General features: G+C 43.0%; 1 protein-coding gene across 6 annotated transcripts in view; it reads left to right on the top strand.

The window, feature by feature from the left end:
* The window catches only part of HIVEP1 (HIVEP zinc finger 1), a 128,164-nt gene that overhangs the window by 26,958 nt on the left and 84,092 nt on the right, over positions 1-17,114 (top strand). The window contains exon 1 of one of the 6 annotated variants that reach the window (XM_042806629.1): positions 15,523-15,821. The exons of the other annotated variants lie outside the window; for them this stretch is intronic. Coding sequence (XP_042662563.1) covers positions 15,791-15,821 — 31 coding nt within the window. The 5' untranslated portion in view covers positions 15,523-15,790. Of the gene's footprint in view, positions 1-15,522; positions 15,822-17,114 lie in introns of those variants that run through there. 6 annotated transcript variants of the gene reach the window in all.

Here is a 17,114-nt window from a genome sequence, read left to right as displayed (position 1 = left end):
GAGGCAAATTAAATATTATAAACTGTACGGTATTTAATTACTTTCTTAAACCTCAAGAAAGAACACTGAATGGTTTTATTTCCCTGTTACAATGCAATCATAGTCTGCAGAATACTCTTAATTTTTATTTTAAAACATTGAATGTATTGGAAGGCGCTTTTTTTTTTTTCCAAAGAGGTCGTCTGTAATGTTGATATAAATATCTTTTTCTTCTTAATTGGTGATAAGAATATACATAAGAAGATAGCTGTTGAGATTGCAATGTATTAAGTACTTTGGGCCCAAGCATGCATTCAGAAAGCCCTGTCAGAATTTAGAGTTCATGGCCTACAACTGTCTCAGAATTTTGGTATTTAGAACTAGATGCATCAGCAGAGAATAAATTTATCTTATGTGATGGCTGCTAAACCTCTGCCCTCAACAGTGTTATGTTCTAGCACCCAGTCTTGACTTTAAACCTTGCCTCTTACCAACTGGACTGAAAAATGAGACTGAAAAACAAACTGAAAAAAAAAGCGGACGTGGGGCCATTCCCTGAGCAACAAGGAGAGGACAGTGCGTGTCTGGCAACCAAGGGATGGCCATCCCTTCCGCACGGCAGGAGGTGGAGCAGTTTGGGGAGGAAAAGCAGTGTAGGAAGAGTCGCAGTTGAGGGGAGGTTGTGCTGCAGGGCTCGGTCTGGCACCCGGCTCCCCAGCCCGGCCACGTTCTGCTGCTTGTGGCAGGGCTGTATTTTCGCTCGGGGAGCTTCCCTCCCCAAAGCAGGGGAGGGAAGCGCTGGTGAGGAAGGGAACCGGGCAGCTCCTAGGACAGGCTGGACTTCAGTGTCAGGGCGGGGGGAAGCAGCCCTCCGGAGGGAACACTTGCAGAGGATGTTTGGTGTGAGCTTCCTCTTGTTGTCCGCATTTAGATAGATACTGCTGCTGATGGCAGGGGTTTGGGGGTTTGGGGGGATTTTTTTTGTTTGGTTAGGGTCTTTTTTTTTTTTTTTTTTTTCAACAGAGCCAGCAGTACAATTTTGTTTTTTTTTAAAAAAAAAAAACGTCACAAGCTTAAGCTGTGATTCTTTCATCTTGACTATAACAAAACCGAAGAGAAAACCAATAAGCCAAGTCAGCTCGCTTGGAGCCGGTGTGTTTTTCCAAAATTGGGAGAAGCCTCATCGCTAGCATAATAGCTTTGTAGAGTTTACTATTTGCCGTACATGAATGTGAGGTGCAGACTGTTCGCTCAGTCGTGGCCGCGGTCACCCGAGGACGCCGGGCCCGGGGAGCGGGGGCTCCCCGGCCAAACGCCGGGCTCGTGCCGCCGCCGGCGTGCCCGGGGGGAAGCCCGCGCCCGGCCAAGCAGGCAGCCAGGGTTCATGAAGCACAGAAGGCTTTGCCGCCTGTCGCTGTTGGGAGGATCCGAGACCTCTGTGCCTCTCCGATGCGTGAAGGTGATTTAAATCATTTTGGCCTGACCTCGGGGATCTCTGCCCTGCTTCCTGCTCAGTGGTAGAGACCCGGTCTCTGTGTGTTCTGGTGATCCGGTGTGACCACTTTTCCCCCTCTACTTTATTGGAAAGCCAGTGATAACTCATTATTTTCTGTTTACCAACCATACTGTCCCTCTGTAAGAGGTTTGGTCTCAATGTAGTGAATTACAACAGTATTTTTATCAAATGTACAGGAAAAGTAAGTTTCTGGAAGCACTCAGAATTGTGGGAAGGTGTTTTGCAAACATCATTTTCTAGTACAATAATGCTATAGCTAGAGGAAACCATGCTGTGTATTTTGTATTTAAAAATAAGGCAGGCTTAAACGACAACTGTAGAAGTTGGGATCACCAAGACAAAAGAAATGGCCCACACAAATGACTTAAAATTTTGAGTCTAACTCTGTTAGTACTCTTCTCATGTCTGAAGGCTGCCAAATTCTAGATGCTGTCTTTCCTGGGAACTAACCAATGCTCTCTGGCATGATTTTTACTTCCCCTTATGTCTGTATTTGAAAAAGCATATGTGTAGTCCCTAAATGAATATAGTGGTTAACAAGCTATGGATTACAACCCACAGAACATATTTGCTAAAGTAAGTTTCATAATGCCTAATGGAAAACAAATACCAGAGCTACTAAAACAGGAATATTGCTATACTTGCATATATTTCATATCTGAGAAAAGCTGAAGGAAAAATCCCCTTCTGAGTTTTTCTTGAGCACGCTTCTTCCTGTTGGATTTAAGTTACTGGAACTCTGGGGACAGAACTTGGTTCTTTGATGCATATTAATGTTTTCTCTGGTAGGGCAGGGCACCGCTATATGGCAGGAACAGCTACTGACTGTCGTTACATGAGCTGTAGTTTCATCCTTCTTAGTCACATCCCAAGAAAGTAAAGGCAGTAGTGTCTCCTGAAAGCAGCGCTGTTAAGAACTCATTCTGTAGTCAGCAACATCTTTGTTGTTCCTAAAATAAAAGAGGCCGTGCAGAATTTTCAAGCCGTCTCTGACGTGCGTTGTGTGCAGGCGACGGAACGTGATGCTCGAGCAGCTCGGTGATGGACGGCAGCGTTTGGGGAGAAGCTTGCAACTAGTGATTCACCCCCAGGTGATGGATGTTCTCGGGGACAGGCAGGGAGCAGACCCTGGCTGGCAAGGGGATAGAGCAAATTTTACCCCCCAGTCTTCAACAGCAGCTTGCCACAGGTGCGTGCAGCCCTTGCTGCCCAACTCCAGGGGCACCGAGGTCGGGAGCTAGTTCAGCTAGTAACTGCTAGCTTGAACACAGCACAGAATTAGAGGTTTTGGTTACAAAACACTGATGCTTAATAGTGTTCTTAACCTTGTGTGCTCAGTCTTGAGCCAGAGCTTCCTGAAGTTGGCTTAAACTCTTAGATTTTTTTTTTTTTTTTTTTTTAAATTAAAAAGGAACTTGGAATGAGTTTACTTGCCTTCTTTCGTCTGGTGCTTCACATTGGCTTCTTCCACATGATTGCACTGCTGTGAAGGTTAGGAACCTAAGAAGGAAAACAGATTTCTGTAACCTTTTGCTTCCTCTATCAAATCCCTTAAGAAATTATCAAACACTGCCAAGGTTTATGATGTAATTAAAGACTTACTAACACCTTTTATAACTGCCTTAATGCTCCAAGTAGAAGAAGAAACTCAGTTATAGCATGTTGTGTAACCAACCACACTGGCTCACGTCTTCAGAAACAGAATTTAAAATCTGTTTTTTTAAATTAACTTTTAGATGCCTATATGAATACACTTAGTTCTGGTAAAATCAGTGGAAATTTTTAGATGGGCAGCGCTTCTTTTGATTTGAACTGCACCTTTGTTTTGGTTTTGTTTGTTGTTTTTCTGTTTTTTCCTTAATTTTGGTCATTAGTTTCTTAATAGGTTGCTGATACTAGGGCACTTTGTATTTAGGAAACAGGAGGTAGCTTCCATATTAGCTACCTGGTTTTTGGTAAAGCAGCTGTTGCAGAGTGTCCACCCTTCTGCCAGAGTTTAGCCGATGAAGTTCTCTATTTTGTGTTTAAGAAAACAGCTTTGTATGTACATGTATATCTAAATATATATATATATTTTTTATTTTTTTTTTTTTAATTCCCTGACGCTTGTTTGTTAGTTAAGTGCTGTGGGAACTTTCTGTGGTTTTCAGATAACCTTTATGCAAACCAGGAAGAAGTGGTCTTTGTCATTTCAAAATGAGTTGGGGGATGGCTGGTAGGTACTTTACAGATGTGGGTGCAGCATGCCATCCCCCATGGCTAGCCCATGCAAACCTCCCTCACTCCAGCTGTTGATACCCTCTCAAGTATGTCTCCTGAAGTCAGAGGCCGTGTCAGCTGTGCACTTGCATAAGGTTTTGGCTACTTCAGAGAAAAGAAGGATTGCTGTGACCAGTATAAATAAAAGTATGACCATAGCGTAACTTTCTGTTTATTTTCCTTGGAGTTTGGAGCATATGTGCGTGTGTGGGATATATATACATATAGAAACTTTCCATCAAACAAAGCCCAGTATTACAACAGTCCTAATGCACCTGCATGGAACAACAACAAGAAATAAACTTTTCAGTTAAGCACCCTTGGTGCTGGCTGCACAACAGAAAACTAAGTGTCAGCCCAGGAATGGTTCTGATAAATTGTCAACAGCTGCTGTAGTTAAACTCAACTGTCGCTTTGCATGAGATGTGACTCCAAAACAAGTTGCTGAAACTTAGTTATGCATGTGCTGTGGACAAGGTTTTGCTAAGGGAAGCATGTGTTAGTAATATAATTACCAAGGTGTTCGGCTCTGCCCGAGTTGTTTTCTTGAAGAGCTTCAGTTATTAAAACACTGCCCCTTTCAGGATTGCCAATAAAGGAAAAGCCAAAGGAACATGTAAAGTATGGTGCCCAAGATCTTCACCAGGAACACAGGCCTTTGTTCTTAAAGAATTTTGTTAAACGTTTTTATTTACCTTTTTTTTTTTTTTTTTCCCCAGCCCAAGGACGAAAGTTGATTGGGATAAAAATCACAGTAATTTTTCACATCCTTGCCATAGGGTGACTGTAACTGTAATATTTCCATGGGTGCTTCTGTGTTGCCCACAAGACTAGCCCAAATTGTGTACCTCTCTGCATCTTCAGTCAGTCCTTCAGGCTTTCTTCTTTCTCCCACCCTCTGTATGTGAAATATTTCTTGATTTAGTCAACCTTGATATGAGAGCAAAATCTGATGTTGCCCTCGGTATTTCAGTATCAGTTTGTACTGTTATTGTTGATGGACTGGTGAAGGTTGGAAACTTTTGCTTTTAAGTGTTTGGAGGAGGAGGGCTCCAGGAGTGTCCCTGTTTTACTGGAGCTCAGTGTGCTTATCCCACTGCTTTTCTTCCACTGCCTTCCACCCTGTGGCATGGTATAGAGAAATTAGGAGCAGCAATGGAGAAGAGCAGCTAGTGGAGAACAAAAAAGGTTGGAAGGAGGAAAGAGAGAGGAGAAGAAGAAAGGTGAAAAGGACAGATAAAAAACAAACAAACAAACAAACAAACAAACAAAAAACCAAAACAAACAAACAAAACAAAACACCCCAGAAACTTAAAAGAAAGTTGTGGGAGAAGAGGAGAAAAAAAAAAAAAATCACTTTTTTAGATTGTAGCTGTAGCTAAATTGCAGTGAGGTGGGAGATGCAGCTTGTTTGTTTGGACAGCTGATGGGCTGACAATGCTTATAATCAACCGAGAGAGATCCCTGTTTTTTGAGGAACAGTGTAAATAAGCAAAATAGTTTTTACCCCAAACTACTAGTAATCTGTGTAGACAAGATACACATAGGAGAGGGAAAAGCCATGTGCTTTATTTAGAAGCAGGGTGCAGGGAAACTGATGTCCTCAAATAATATGCATCATGTGCTGATACAGCATATAGTTCCAACAGATTCCTGCCCTTTCATTTTGTAGACCTCTTAGCATCTAACTGCAAACCCCTGCTTTTATTTTCTCTGTAGCTGATCGTACGGACTTTGGGTGTTTTGTGCAGTTCAGGTGACTGGCAGTACTCCACACAGCCACGTCATCTTTTATCATTCTGCCTTAGACTTGCTGTTGAGGGGCAGGCTGTACCTGACCTTCACTCAGGACTAGCAGGGATAGCAAGACTCTAAAGCCTCTCTTCTCTCTGTATTTTAAAATAAAGGGACTGCTCCTCTCACAGGCCTCAGTGGGCACTTGGTGCTGGGAAAAGGGTGAGGTGGTTTGCCTGCACCCAGAATCACAGGGCTGAACTGGGTCCCCAAGAAATGATCTAACCCACTTACGCTAATACAAAACCTTGGTCATTTCTGACAGCAGCTAGCATCTTGATATATAGATACATGTTCTCATCCTACTAAAAAGGTACAATATATATCATATATATATGATGTATATGTATACATACATATTCTATTCAAGTGCTTTTCTTTCTGTCAGAAGGATTTTCTTATTGTCTTGGTGAAGTCTTCTTGTAATTTGAAAATAAGTTCCTTTCCTCTTTGCATCACCCTTCTGAACAGTTGAAGACTGTTACCTTGTCTCCCTTCAGTTTCCTTTTATTTAGATTAGATATGTAATCCATCCTTTTTCTACTCTTCTCTGAGTATCTTCCGACTTGTCCACGTTTCATGGAGTGCAGCAGTGAAACTTGACCAAAATGCTTCTGCTGGCATCCCAGCAATGGTGAGTACAGCAGAAGGCTTTCCTCACAGCACTCCGCTGCTGTCTGTCTGTTCCAGCACAACATTTGCTTTTTTGCAACAGTGCAATATTGTTGATGCATATCTAGCTTACTGTGTGCTGTAACCTCTAGTTCTCTTCCACAGAACTCCTGCTTAGCTGGGAGAGTGCAAGTTGGGCAGTTGATGAAAGGTGGAAACTGGTTGTGGAGCTAGCATGGGATAATAAAGTAGTAGAAGGGATAACAGTGACTTAGAGGAACACTACCTGACTAAAGAAACAGTAAAAATATTTCAGTGGGGAAAAAAAAAGGCAAAGGACAAAACTTGGAATATTTTTTCCACAGTTACTAAATCTGATGCCAAAAGGATTTTGGTAATAAATGTGCTGAAGTTCAGCTTAGGTGCAAAGGTTATAACCTGATTGAGGCTAGAGATAGCCAAAGAAATCTGTTTTTCTTATATATGCAAGACAGTATTATTAATAGCATTGTTAATAAGGCTAACATTTACTTGCTTGCATTGGTGCATGCTGAGATCTATCTCTCTGCAGCCCAAGCTGCTTTTGTGTGTGACCCTTTCATAATCTTCATGCAAAAAATTTCAGTTCAAGTGATGTTTGTACAAAGTGTTAGATAAATTTGGTTGGTTTTGTTTGCATGTAATTTCTTGTGGCAACAGTCATTTTGTAAGTTTCAAGAAGTGGTACTTTAAACTTTTCCATGGTCTTTCTATCCCACATTTCAAATGGCAGGGTTACTTGTGCAGTGTTCGGCATACGCAGAACAACTCTCATGATGCTTTTGTTTATGTAGGATGTGCCACACATGCACAGCAAGGATTTCCCCTCTTTTCAGAGAGGAAAAACTCACTCATTGAAACAATTTGTCTTTCAGATTGGACAAAAATCTGTGGGTCTTTGTAGTGGGCTAAAATCCTGCAAAATTTCACCACTGTATTTTTTCCATTAATCCCAAGATTGTTTGTTCAGCTGCTTTTATTCAGTGTAGCACTTAATGTGAGTATTTGAAAAAAACAGAAGTGGTTAAAGCATGGATATTTTTTATTATTTTTTTTTTTTAAAGTTCTCTGACATATACTTGTTGTTTCAAACTCGTTTCCATGTTCACATTCTTGATTTTGTGTGCGTGCAAAGGAGTGTGCTGTGTGCGTGAGCACTCTTGGGAGGGACGTCAGCGATCCATGCTCCCGAGTCAGCAGAAATTGCAGGAAAAAAGGACAGAAGTGTAGTAACTACTGCGGAAAGCGCCGCGGTTCGCGTTGCGTTGTCTGATCCCGATTATGGGTCTTAAGCCCCGACTGACAGCTGCAATCCCCTTGTTTATGAATCTGTTTCTAAATGCTTTCTTTTCAGAGAGTCACACAGCTATGACTGCGCCCTGGTTCGTTTCAACATTTCCTCATTAGCCTTAAGGGAACTCTCTTAAAACCTGCTGCCCCACGCCGCTTCCATCCTCAGCATGAAAAGGGGACAGTTTCACGGAGCTGTGCAAGGTCCGGGGCCTCGGATGGATTCGGGAGCAGGAGGGAAGGGAGCTCTGAGGTGGCTGGAAAGCCATGTTGTCAAATACCAGCTGTATTAGTTTATAAATTCTGACCCAACTATTACTGAATTGGCAGAGGTCTGAGTTGAAAACATATAGGAATCTGAGAGCTTTTTTTTTCTCCTTTGGTCTTTCACTTTGGGCTATTTCGAACCAAAACTTCAAAAATGGAATAGAAATATATTATTTAATTTAACATATTTTTCTACTTATGCTATGATCTGCGTTAGGGGTTTTGGGTTGTTTTTTGTTTTGTATTTTTTCAATAAACTAACCAGCTGAATCCACAAAGTGTTACACTTAGTAACCCTATGATGCTTCTATCCTTGAGCATGTGCACTGCTACGAAGGGACAGTCAGCTCCAGAACTGACCTGTGCTTCGTCTTTCAAGGCCTGCACATCAGTGACTACATTATTAGCATGTTCTCTGATCGGTGGTAAAATTTGAGTTGCGCAGTTTGCAGAAATGCTGAGTAACTGCTGTTTCCCTTTTATTTTGTTCTAAATAATTCAAAAAGATACTTATACAAAGCTGTGGGCGCCCTACTGCATAATTAATACTACAACAAAACCACAGCAACATTAAAATAATTAGTCAAAAGGAGCTCTGCCTCTCTGATACCTACAGAGAAAATTCTGTCCTACCTTTTTATCACTCTGGAAATGTAGATCCAGGTCGCTCTACAAGCAGTTTAAATTAGATACCTTTTACTGAAGTCCCTCTGAAATTTAAGGAGGGGTAGAAGGAGCAGGAGCAAAGAGCTAACATGCCCCTGGAGAGTGTAAAGGAGACCACTCCAAAAGGAGCAGTGGATGCCAGGGGAAATCAAGTCTTTGCTCTCAGGAAGGCGGGATCTGTATCCATCGGTTTTAATAAAGGTATGGGGGGGGGCTGAGCCGCGGGTGGAGGCAGGGTGCAGCAGGGAGCGCGTTGGGGCCACCCCGGTGAGTTACGGGGCCACCATCTTTTCCTGAATTGTTTGTAGTAGAACCCAACGTGGGCTCCCGATGCAATAGAATCCAATGTGAGCTCCCAGTCGTGGCTGAATTGTGAAATTTTTTCTGGATTGGTACACCAAATACTTCTGATGCAGAAGTTGGACGTTAATAATGATTCCTTTGTGTAGCAGTCCCTTTTGAAGTAGAGAGCTCTGTATCTACAAGAAAACATTATGCAGAGGGATAAATTCTGCTTTTAGGTCTGTATATTGTATATAAATGTCTTATGAATCTTTTTAGCACAGTATATGTTAACATGAATATTTACATATGAAAAGGAAATAGGATTTAAAACTATTTAGTTGAATATGTAAGTATCCCTGTCCTTGTTTTCCTTGTTTGATTTTTCACTTTTTCCCTCCAAATAATCAGCAGAGAACTTCAAGGCTTTGGCGTTTCGCTCCCTTCTCACAGTAATTTCAGTCCTCCTTGAGTGCTGGTACTTGGTTCTGTCTTAGCTGTTTGATACTGAAGCTTATCAGAAAGCTTTTACGTTCATATCCACTGGTCAGAAACTGCTTGGCTGCTTTTTTGAAACCCCCATCTTAATTTCTATCACAACATTTCCTGAACCATTTCATATCTTGGGGGTTTTTTTGGATAGAAAACCATTGGTGTTCCCGGCCATGGCTGAAAATCCCGGTGCCGTCGCCGGCAGCCCCTTGGTGATGCTGTGACCTGGTGAGAAGCTCTTCCACGGGCCGGTCCGAGGACATCGCTAATGGTGATGGTCACCTCTCCCGCACCCAGTGTAGCACTGAACACAAGGGAAACACCCCGGGCCGTGCAACCACAGCCGCCTCCGGCCCTTCCCGGCCCGCGTTGTCTCATGTCATGCAATACTGTAGTTGCTTATTAGAGGCATCCTCTCACGTTGGCAGCCTACCTGACTGTCTTCTTCCAGCTTGGGCCTCAAGGCTTGTTCCACCAGAGCTCAAGAGGGACGTGCGTGCCGTCGCTGTGTGCTGTCAGGCCGGGGTGCTGTGGAGCAACAGGCCGCTCCCGCTCCATGTGAGGCGCCTGGCCTAGGGGCCCCAGCAGGTCCGAGTTTGGGAGAGCCACCTGTACAGCTGCCGCGGGGCGATGCGGCGAAACCTCAGCCCGGTGCCGATGAGATGAGGTGCTGGTTGCTGGTTGCCCACAGTTGGGCCCATGACAGCGGTACACCGGGAACTTGTAATGAGATCCTGTGAGTCACGCCGTTAGGTTTTGGCCTCTAACCTTGACCTCAGAGGGAGCCCAAACAGGGCCCCCGAGCATCCTCCCTGCACGTGGAGGGCACCTCTGTGTGGTCTGGGCAGGCGGGACATGCGCTGTAGGAAAGGGCACTGATTTGGACCACCTGAGGAGCAAGCAGCGTGGAAACCCATTCTGGAGAGCCAGCATTGGCGTAGGGCGAGCAGCCGCTCTGTTGTCATCTGCCATGAAGTAACCAGAAAGCTGTGTCATAAAGACTCATTTCTCTGATCATCTCTGCCGAATATGCTGTGGGACAGACAGTCTTGCTTAGGGGTTCTGCATCTTAGGGATTGTGTTGAGTCATATGGTTGATTATTTAAATGTAAATAATAATTGACACAAGTGAAATTTTGAATTTCATTAGGTTTTTAGACTTAGGCAAATGATTTTTTTTTTTTTTGTATACAACACTGTAACGCACTTACTAGCGCTGACAAAGAGTTTTTTCCCCCAACACAGAGATAGCAGATAATAATAAGCAAGCAGACAAGGTTATGCAACAAGAGGATATTTTAATCATCTTTGTTTTGGAGAAGGCAGGCCAGGGTGAGGTACCTCTTAGAAACAATTTATTTCACTGATACTTTACTTCAACAGATTGACAGCATCTCGGAAAAGAAAATAAGTGTTTGCTATTCCTGTCGTAGACTTCTTTCAATCACTGCGACAGATGTTCCAAGCATGTTGTTCCTCTGTTAGGTTTCTTTAGTAGTAAAAATACTGCAGTCTAAATATAGCTTAAATTGGTTGAGGTACCTTGTTTGAATATGATTCAGTATTTGCATTGTACCTGGTTTAAATCATAGAGTAATGGGACAAAACCGTTGGAAAGACTATTTAAGTTTATTTCAAAACCAGGTAGGAATTTTTTATTCAATCATATTTAAAGCGGTTCCAAAGAAGTGCTATCTTTTTCTAACATATTTTACAATCTGATTTAGGATGAGCACTAGATAGCATAATTAACTCTCTCCCTCTGTTCATTATTTGGAATTACCTTAGATAAAAATGGAAAAAATACTTAGCGAAATAGTTGTCTTCCTGTGTCTGCAGTGTTGTCTCTTGTGACAGCTGTGTATTACACGTCAGGAATACACAGATTTTGTTTTCCTTGTTTTTTTTTCAATTGAAACAGAGTTTAGCATTCAGGAAGAGTTGAAGTGACTGAGATCAGAGAGAGAACCAATACGCACGCAAAATCTACCCATTTTTCCTTTGGGGAATTTGGGAGATGAGAAGACTACGGCCCTTATGACCCCTCTTCCCTCTGCCAGTGAGTTCCAGTTCAAAGCTCTTCTCTGTCATCTCTCCTGCTCACTCGCTCCTGGAAACCACTGGGACAGCTAACGGGATGATGCAGGATGAGTTCTGCTGAATGTGCTGGTAGTACATAGCTCCTCTTCTTTTTTAATTCTCCCCCACCCTTGCATCTAGACAACTAGTTGCTGTTCATGAAATCTTTTTCTGGGGTTAGGAGTGCAGCCACCTGCCTGGAGTCGGGTCACGGTGGTATGACACTGCACCGGTGTCCCTTAGGACTACAAGTGTGATTCCGGTCAGTGACATCGATGGGGGGAATGTTCTCATTTGGATACTGGCTGGCTGAAGCTTTCTTCTCCCTCTTTTTGACATCTGGCATCAGGACACGTATACAGATGAAGTTGCTAAATTGCAGTGTCTGGGACGAGGTGCTCTTTCATTTCCAAAAATGATGAGTAGGGCAACACTAGGACACAGTTCAAGGTTTATTTCATCACCTGGACTTTCACTCCAGTGGAAGAGATTGAGATTTCAACTTTAGAAAATGAAGATCATAATTTTGTAATCTATTTTCGTTTCATTACTAGTTAATTTATTAATAGTCAGTTAAAATACTCCTCCAAGAAGGAAGTATAGGGAAATACAGGTGCTGTGATCTCTGGTCACTAATGACTGAAAATAGTTAGCATCCTTCATTTTGTGGCCCTTTTGGGGGGAGGAGAGAGAAGCTCGCGTGGTAATCACATGCTGCCAGGTCACTGCTGTGATCAGGTGGCAGTAGAAACAGTCTCTTGAAGGTCCCGCTTCTGTGGGAAAACTCACTGCTAGTTGACTTGGGCACCCAATTTTGAGCCTTCACAGGAGAGAGCAGTTCACATACGCTTTGTCTTGAAGCCGTTTGGGCCCTGCTATGATCTCACGTAAGGAGACATTTTCTTCTGGGTTTGTTTTACAAATTCAGAGTTAGGATCATTCATACTGATCTTTGGTTTTCTTTGATTTCAGGAGGTGCTTTATATAGTTCACAGGTAGTTTTCCTATCTATGGACAGCTGAATGCACTTTCATTTTTTTGCAGCGTGATTGTGGTCTTCTCTTAATTGTTTTTATGATTTTTATTTTTTAAATGAAAGAAGATCATTAACCTACCTCTTGGGTTCACTTTCCTGTTTGAAGAGCTGAGTGGGGCACGTGAGGACAGCTGTGGCATTGGGGTTTCAAACTTCATTTCTTTTGTCCAGCTCGCATGCCAAGGCATAGGAGCATGGTGAGACCTTTATTTTCTGAAAGGTAAATTGGTCATTTAGGGACAGACATCTGAGATTCTTCTTTATTTCTTTCTCCTTAGCCATTTATAACAACAAGGTTTGCAGCGAGGTGATGACGTCTTTAGCTCAGGATTTAGCAGGGGAAGTTACTGCAAGTGAGGAGAACAGGTAAGAGTTTCTTGGAGGTGAATATAGTAAAGGTGTTCCTGCCTGCCCATAGCATTTGGATATGCCTCGTAAGAACGGGAAACACCTCGGCCTTAGCGTAACCTTCTGCTCTGGTACTTTGCCATCTGTCTCAAGACCTGCAGTAGGAGATTTGACTGCCTCTCGAAAGGTCTCCTTACCAAGGCTGTCTTCCAAAAAGGGAAACACAAGAATTACGTAAAAATGTTTTCCTTCAAAACTCTGTGTTATAGAATTCAACCAAGACTCTGATTTTAGCACCAGTAGTAGTCTAAAACTGGCACAAACCATTTTCCAAGGTCCATTTTTCTCCATGTGTAAAGAAAATAAATGAACCAATAGTTTAGTATGTGGGGCAGAATATCCCTAAGTGACAGCAAGGAGAAAGGTTTTCAGAAAGAGCCACAACCGCCGATTCACTAGTTAGTGAGGTTTCTTCCTCCAACAGGGGATACAATTTCTTTGTGAGAAATCACCAGCGGAGAGCTCTGAGGAGAGGCTGTGAAACAGAAACCGAAGTGGTTGCAGGCATGTTACCTCCCCGTTGAACACTAATGAACTGTAGCATTTGTATGTGAATTTTGTGGCTTGTTTTGTATGCTTGTCAAAAGTTTCTTCTGGCATTAAGGGCAGGCAGTGTCATTTGTGCAATAGGCAAAGCCCTCTGCTTGTGGATGTAACAGTGACCTTATTTGAACTGATAAATAGCTGTCTTATCCGCGACCTTTAATACCTGAAATATGTTCACCCTCTACAGTGTTTTAAGGTTTGCTTCCAAAGAAATCAGTGGATAAAGCATATGTATGTGTGCATTGCTCTGTGCGATCCTTTCTGACTTGTAACAGTGCATCAAGGGAATTCCACAGTTCAGGAGTAGCAGGGCAGTCACTCTTCCCTGTGCTCCCTTTCTTCCCCATGAAAGGTGCTTATTCATAGGGATGCATGGTGTTCTGCAGCCTGTTGATATTAGAGGAAAAAAAACCACCCACGACAGAGTGTAAAGTTGGGTTTTATCCTCTTAATGTAAAATAAGACTCATTTTCTGTTTGCATTCTCCAGTTTAATTTGAAAGAAGACGGAGATGATATTAAAATATAATGAGAGCAGTTCATTTTGTTGGTTCACAGTGGCTCAGATTTAGAAGAAAAAAAAACCCTTAATCAGCACAGTACTTAAGGGCTCCCGTGTAAGAACGTTATGCTTAACCTTCAGCAAACGCTTATGGGCTGCCCTGAATAGTAATGGGTTTAAGCACATGCTTAAGTGTTTTCCTGAAGGAAGACCTAAGTATCTTGGCAAGTGTTATATTACGGCTTCATTTACCTTTATCATAAATCCCAGCACCAGAGGCAAACTTTTCTTTCATCTCTTGGCAGATATCTGAGTGTATAGATTTTTCCACCTCCGTTTGGCTTGCTTTGTACGGCTCTCTTGCTGCAATCTGATCAGCCTAGGCTGACCTTTCGTGGTGCTCCACACGGGCTGGGGGGCCTGCGCGCATGGATCCGATTGCATGATCAAAGTCCACACCTTACCTTTCATCTGCTTTCCCGGGGTTATTAATTGGAAGAAGTTAAAACGTGCAACAATCTTCTGCTGTACCTGTTAACGGTAGTAGGAAGAGGAATTGTGTGTTGTTGAATGGCTTCACCGTAGTTGGTTTTCCGTGGTGGGAGATGGGATTGGAGTGGGTTAAAGCTGTTTAGAAGCCAGTGAGTGGGGTGTTGGTTGGGAGTGGGAAATGCAAAGAAAAGGAAGAGGGGGGAAAAAAGAAATGAAGAAAAATAAGAAAATAAAAAAAAAAAATGGAAGAAAAAGGAAAAATAAGAAAAGAAAAAAAAAGGAAGAAAAAGGAAAAATAAGAAAAGAAAAATAAGAAAAAAAAAGAAAATGAAAAAAAAGAAAAACATGAAATAAATAAAAAAAAGAAAAATATAAGAAAAATAATTGGAGAAAAAAATTTAGAAAGGAAAATGTAAGAAAAATTTAAAAAGAAAAATAAGATGAATAAAAAAATTAAAAAGGAAAAATAAGAAAAATGAAGAAAAAAGAAAAGAGAAAAAAAATATAAGAAAAATAAGAAAGAAATTTAAAAAAGGGAAAATAAAAACAAATGAAGAAAAAAGAAAACAAAAAGAAAAATATAAGAAAAATAAGTGAAGAAATTTTAAAAAGGAAAAATATAAAAAATACAAGTGAAAAAAAAAGAAAAAATATAAGAAAACTAAATGAAGAAAAAGAAGAGATAAATGTAAGAAAAATAAACTAAGAAAAAAAAAAAAAAGCCAAGAAAAAACCCCGAAAAATGTAAGGGAAAAAAAATAAAACCACAAAACCAAACCAAACCGTTCCCAGGCCCAAGGAAAGCACCGCCAAGCCCGGGCCCGCCGTCCCGCGGAGCGCTGCGCGGCTGGTGGCGGGGCCGGGCGCGCGCCGCTTGCGTAAGAGGCGGCCCGCCCCCCCCGCGGCCGCCGTTGCCATGGCGCGGGCGCGGGCGCGGGCGCGGGGGCGGGGGCGGGGGCGGGCTCCCGGGATCCGCCGCCGAGGCCGAGGCCGCCCGGGCCCGGGCCCGGCACCGCGCAGCGAGCGCAGCGCCCGCCCCAATGTGGCGGTGCCAGCCCGGGGGGGCCCCGCCGGGTAACGGGGAGCGGGAGCGAGCCGGCAGCACCGCCCCCCCCCCCAGCCCCGAGTGTTGCAGGCATCGTTTTAAATAAAACTGAAGCGGGGAGGGGCGGGGCGGGGGGTAAGCGGGTTAGATGCGCCTGCACGGGGAAAAATCTCGCCCGACTTTAGCGGGGAGGTTGGGTTGAGGTGTGGGGCCGGTCCCAGCGGGAGGGGGGGGCACGCGTCTCTATCAGCATCTCTCGTGCCCGCCGAGAGCGGGCTGTCGGGTGCTAGAAGGGGATTCTTTTAATTTTCATCGGCATATTTTATTGTCGCAGTTAGTTGTTGCCGGTTTAGTTGTAAGATGTGCACGGAAGCCCATCCTGAAAATCTGTAGGCAGTCAGCAAGCAGCGAGCCTAAATATTAGCACTGTGCTGGTATCTAGCCTAGATCGAGTCGCTGGCAGATGTCTTTAACATGAGTGGAAGGAATGACGGACGAAGACATCAGTGTCTGCTTTGGTAAGTTTGCCTTCCGTTATCTTTAATTATTAGTGTTTTACTCCGTCTCTTCCTTAGCGTCAGAATGGGAGCGGTGGCCACTGGTGGGGTCTTTTTGTGCCTTTGAGCTCTTTGCTTCACTTTGCTTCAACTCCTAGGAGCAGGTGAGAATTAATCTTGAGACTTGTCGCTGTGAGGATATCGCTAGGTGCGGGCAAAAACTTTATAAATTACGATGTTTGGTGTTAAGTTTGGAAAAGATGATGTATTGTCTAGAATGTAGTATGAAAAATACCGTGGTGCAAAATACTATATTGTAAACACGTTTCTTAAGAGAAACAAACCCCACCTGTGTTAATAACAATATTCATTGCCAGAAAACAAATGTGTGTAGGGGAAAAAAATCTTAAGTAAATTTAACATTCTTAAACTGTGTTGCAGCAGTGGGCTAAGAAATGTGCTAGGATGTAAGAGGGAACGCTACTGGGAAATGAGCTTGCATTACACCCACAGAGCATTTACTGTACATTAGTTATAACCCTGTTGTTTTTGTTGTCTGCAATTAATTGAGTAATTTCTTCCTTGACTGAAGCTGCAGGTTAAGCATGTTTGCTTTGAAAGACAGACTTCTAAATCGAGATGGCATTTGCACTTACCATGTTAACAAGCTCTCGCAAAGTACATTTTGTGCACCATGGTTATGAATTCCTGAAAGGTATCGGTAGGGGTTAATTTACTGTTACATAAACAGCCAATAACAGCATTTTATTGTGCTGGAATTGCTCTAAAATAGTTATTAGCTTCCAGGCTATTATGGGGGAAAAGGCTCTGTTTGGTCTACATGAACAAAGACATTATACTTTTGCAAATATTATTTCTATGAAAAAAGGCAGAAATGGACTACCAGAACTTCAAAGCATTAAAGTAAGGATGCTGTTGTATAAATAGGCAAAGCCTAACCTTGGGCTGTAGTGTAGCTTTAGCATTGGGTTTTCCAGTGGTGACAGGACCTTCATCTCCAAGTTGTACTGGGAGGGGGGACAGAGGAGCCCAACAAAACCAAAACCAAACCAGTTCTCCAGAAGCTGAGTATTTAGTGTATGAAGACATTTGAGAAAGAGCAACGTGGCTTTGATGAGCAAGGCACACCTGCGACCTGCGTGCGTGCGCCGGGACGTTCTAAACATGCAGAAGCCGGAGCCTGGCAACACAGACAGCTGAATAAGGCAGCCACAGCACACTGCGCAAGCACCGGGGCGGCCGGGAGAGAAGATTTATCCCAGCAGGGTTATGCAATAGTTGAGCCCAGTCCAG

Source organism: Tyto alba, unplaced genomic scaffold (assembly GCF_018691265.1).
Source record: "Tyto alba isolate M040663 unplaced genomic scaffold, T.alba_DEE_v4.0 Super-Scaffold_48, whole genome shotgun sequence".
NCBI classification, from domain to species: domain Eukaryota; kingdom Metazoa; phylum Chordata; class Aves; order Strigiformes; family Tytonidae; genus Tyto; species Tyto alba.
Note: the sequence above shows the minus strand (reverse complement) of the source record. Positions and strands in the feature narration are given on the sequence as shown.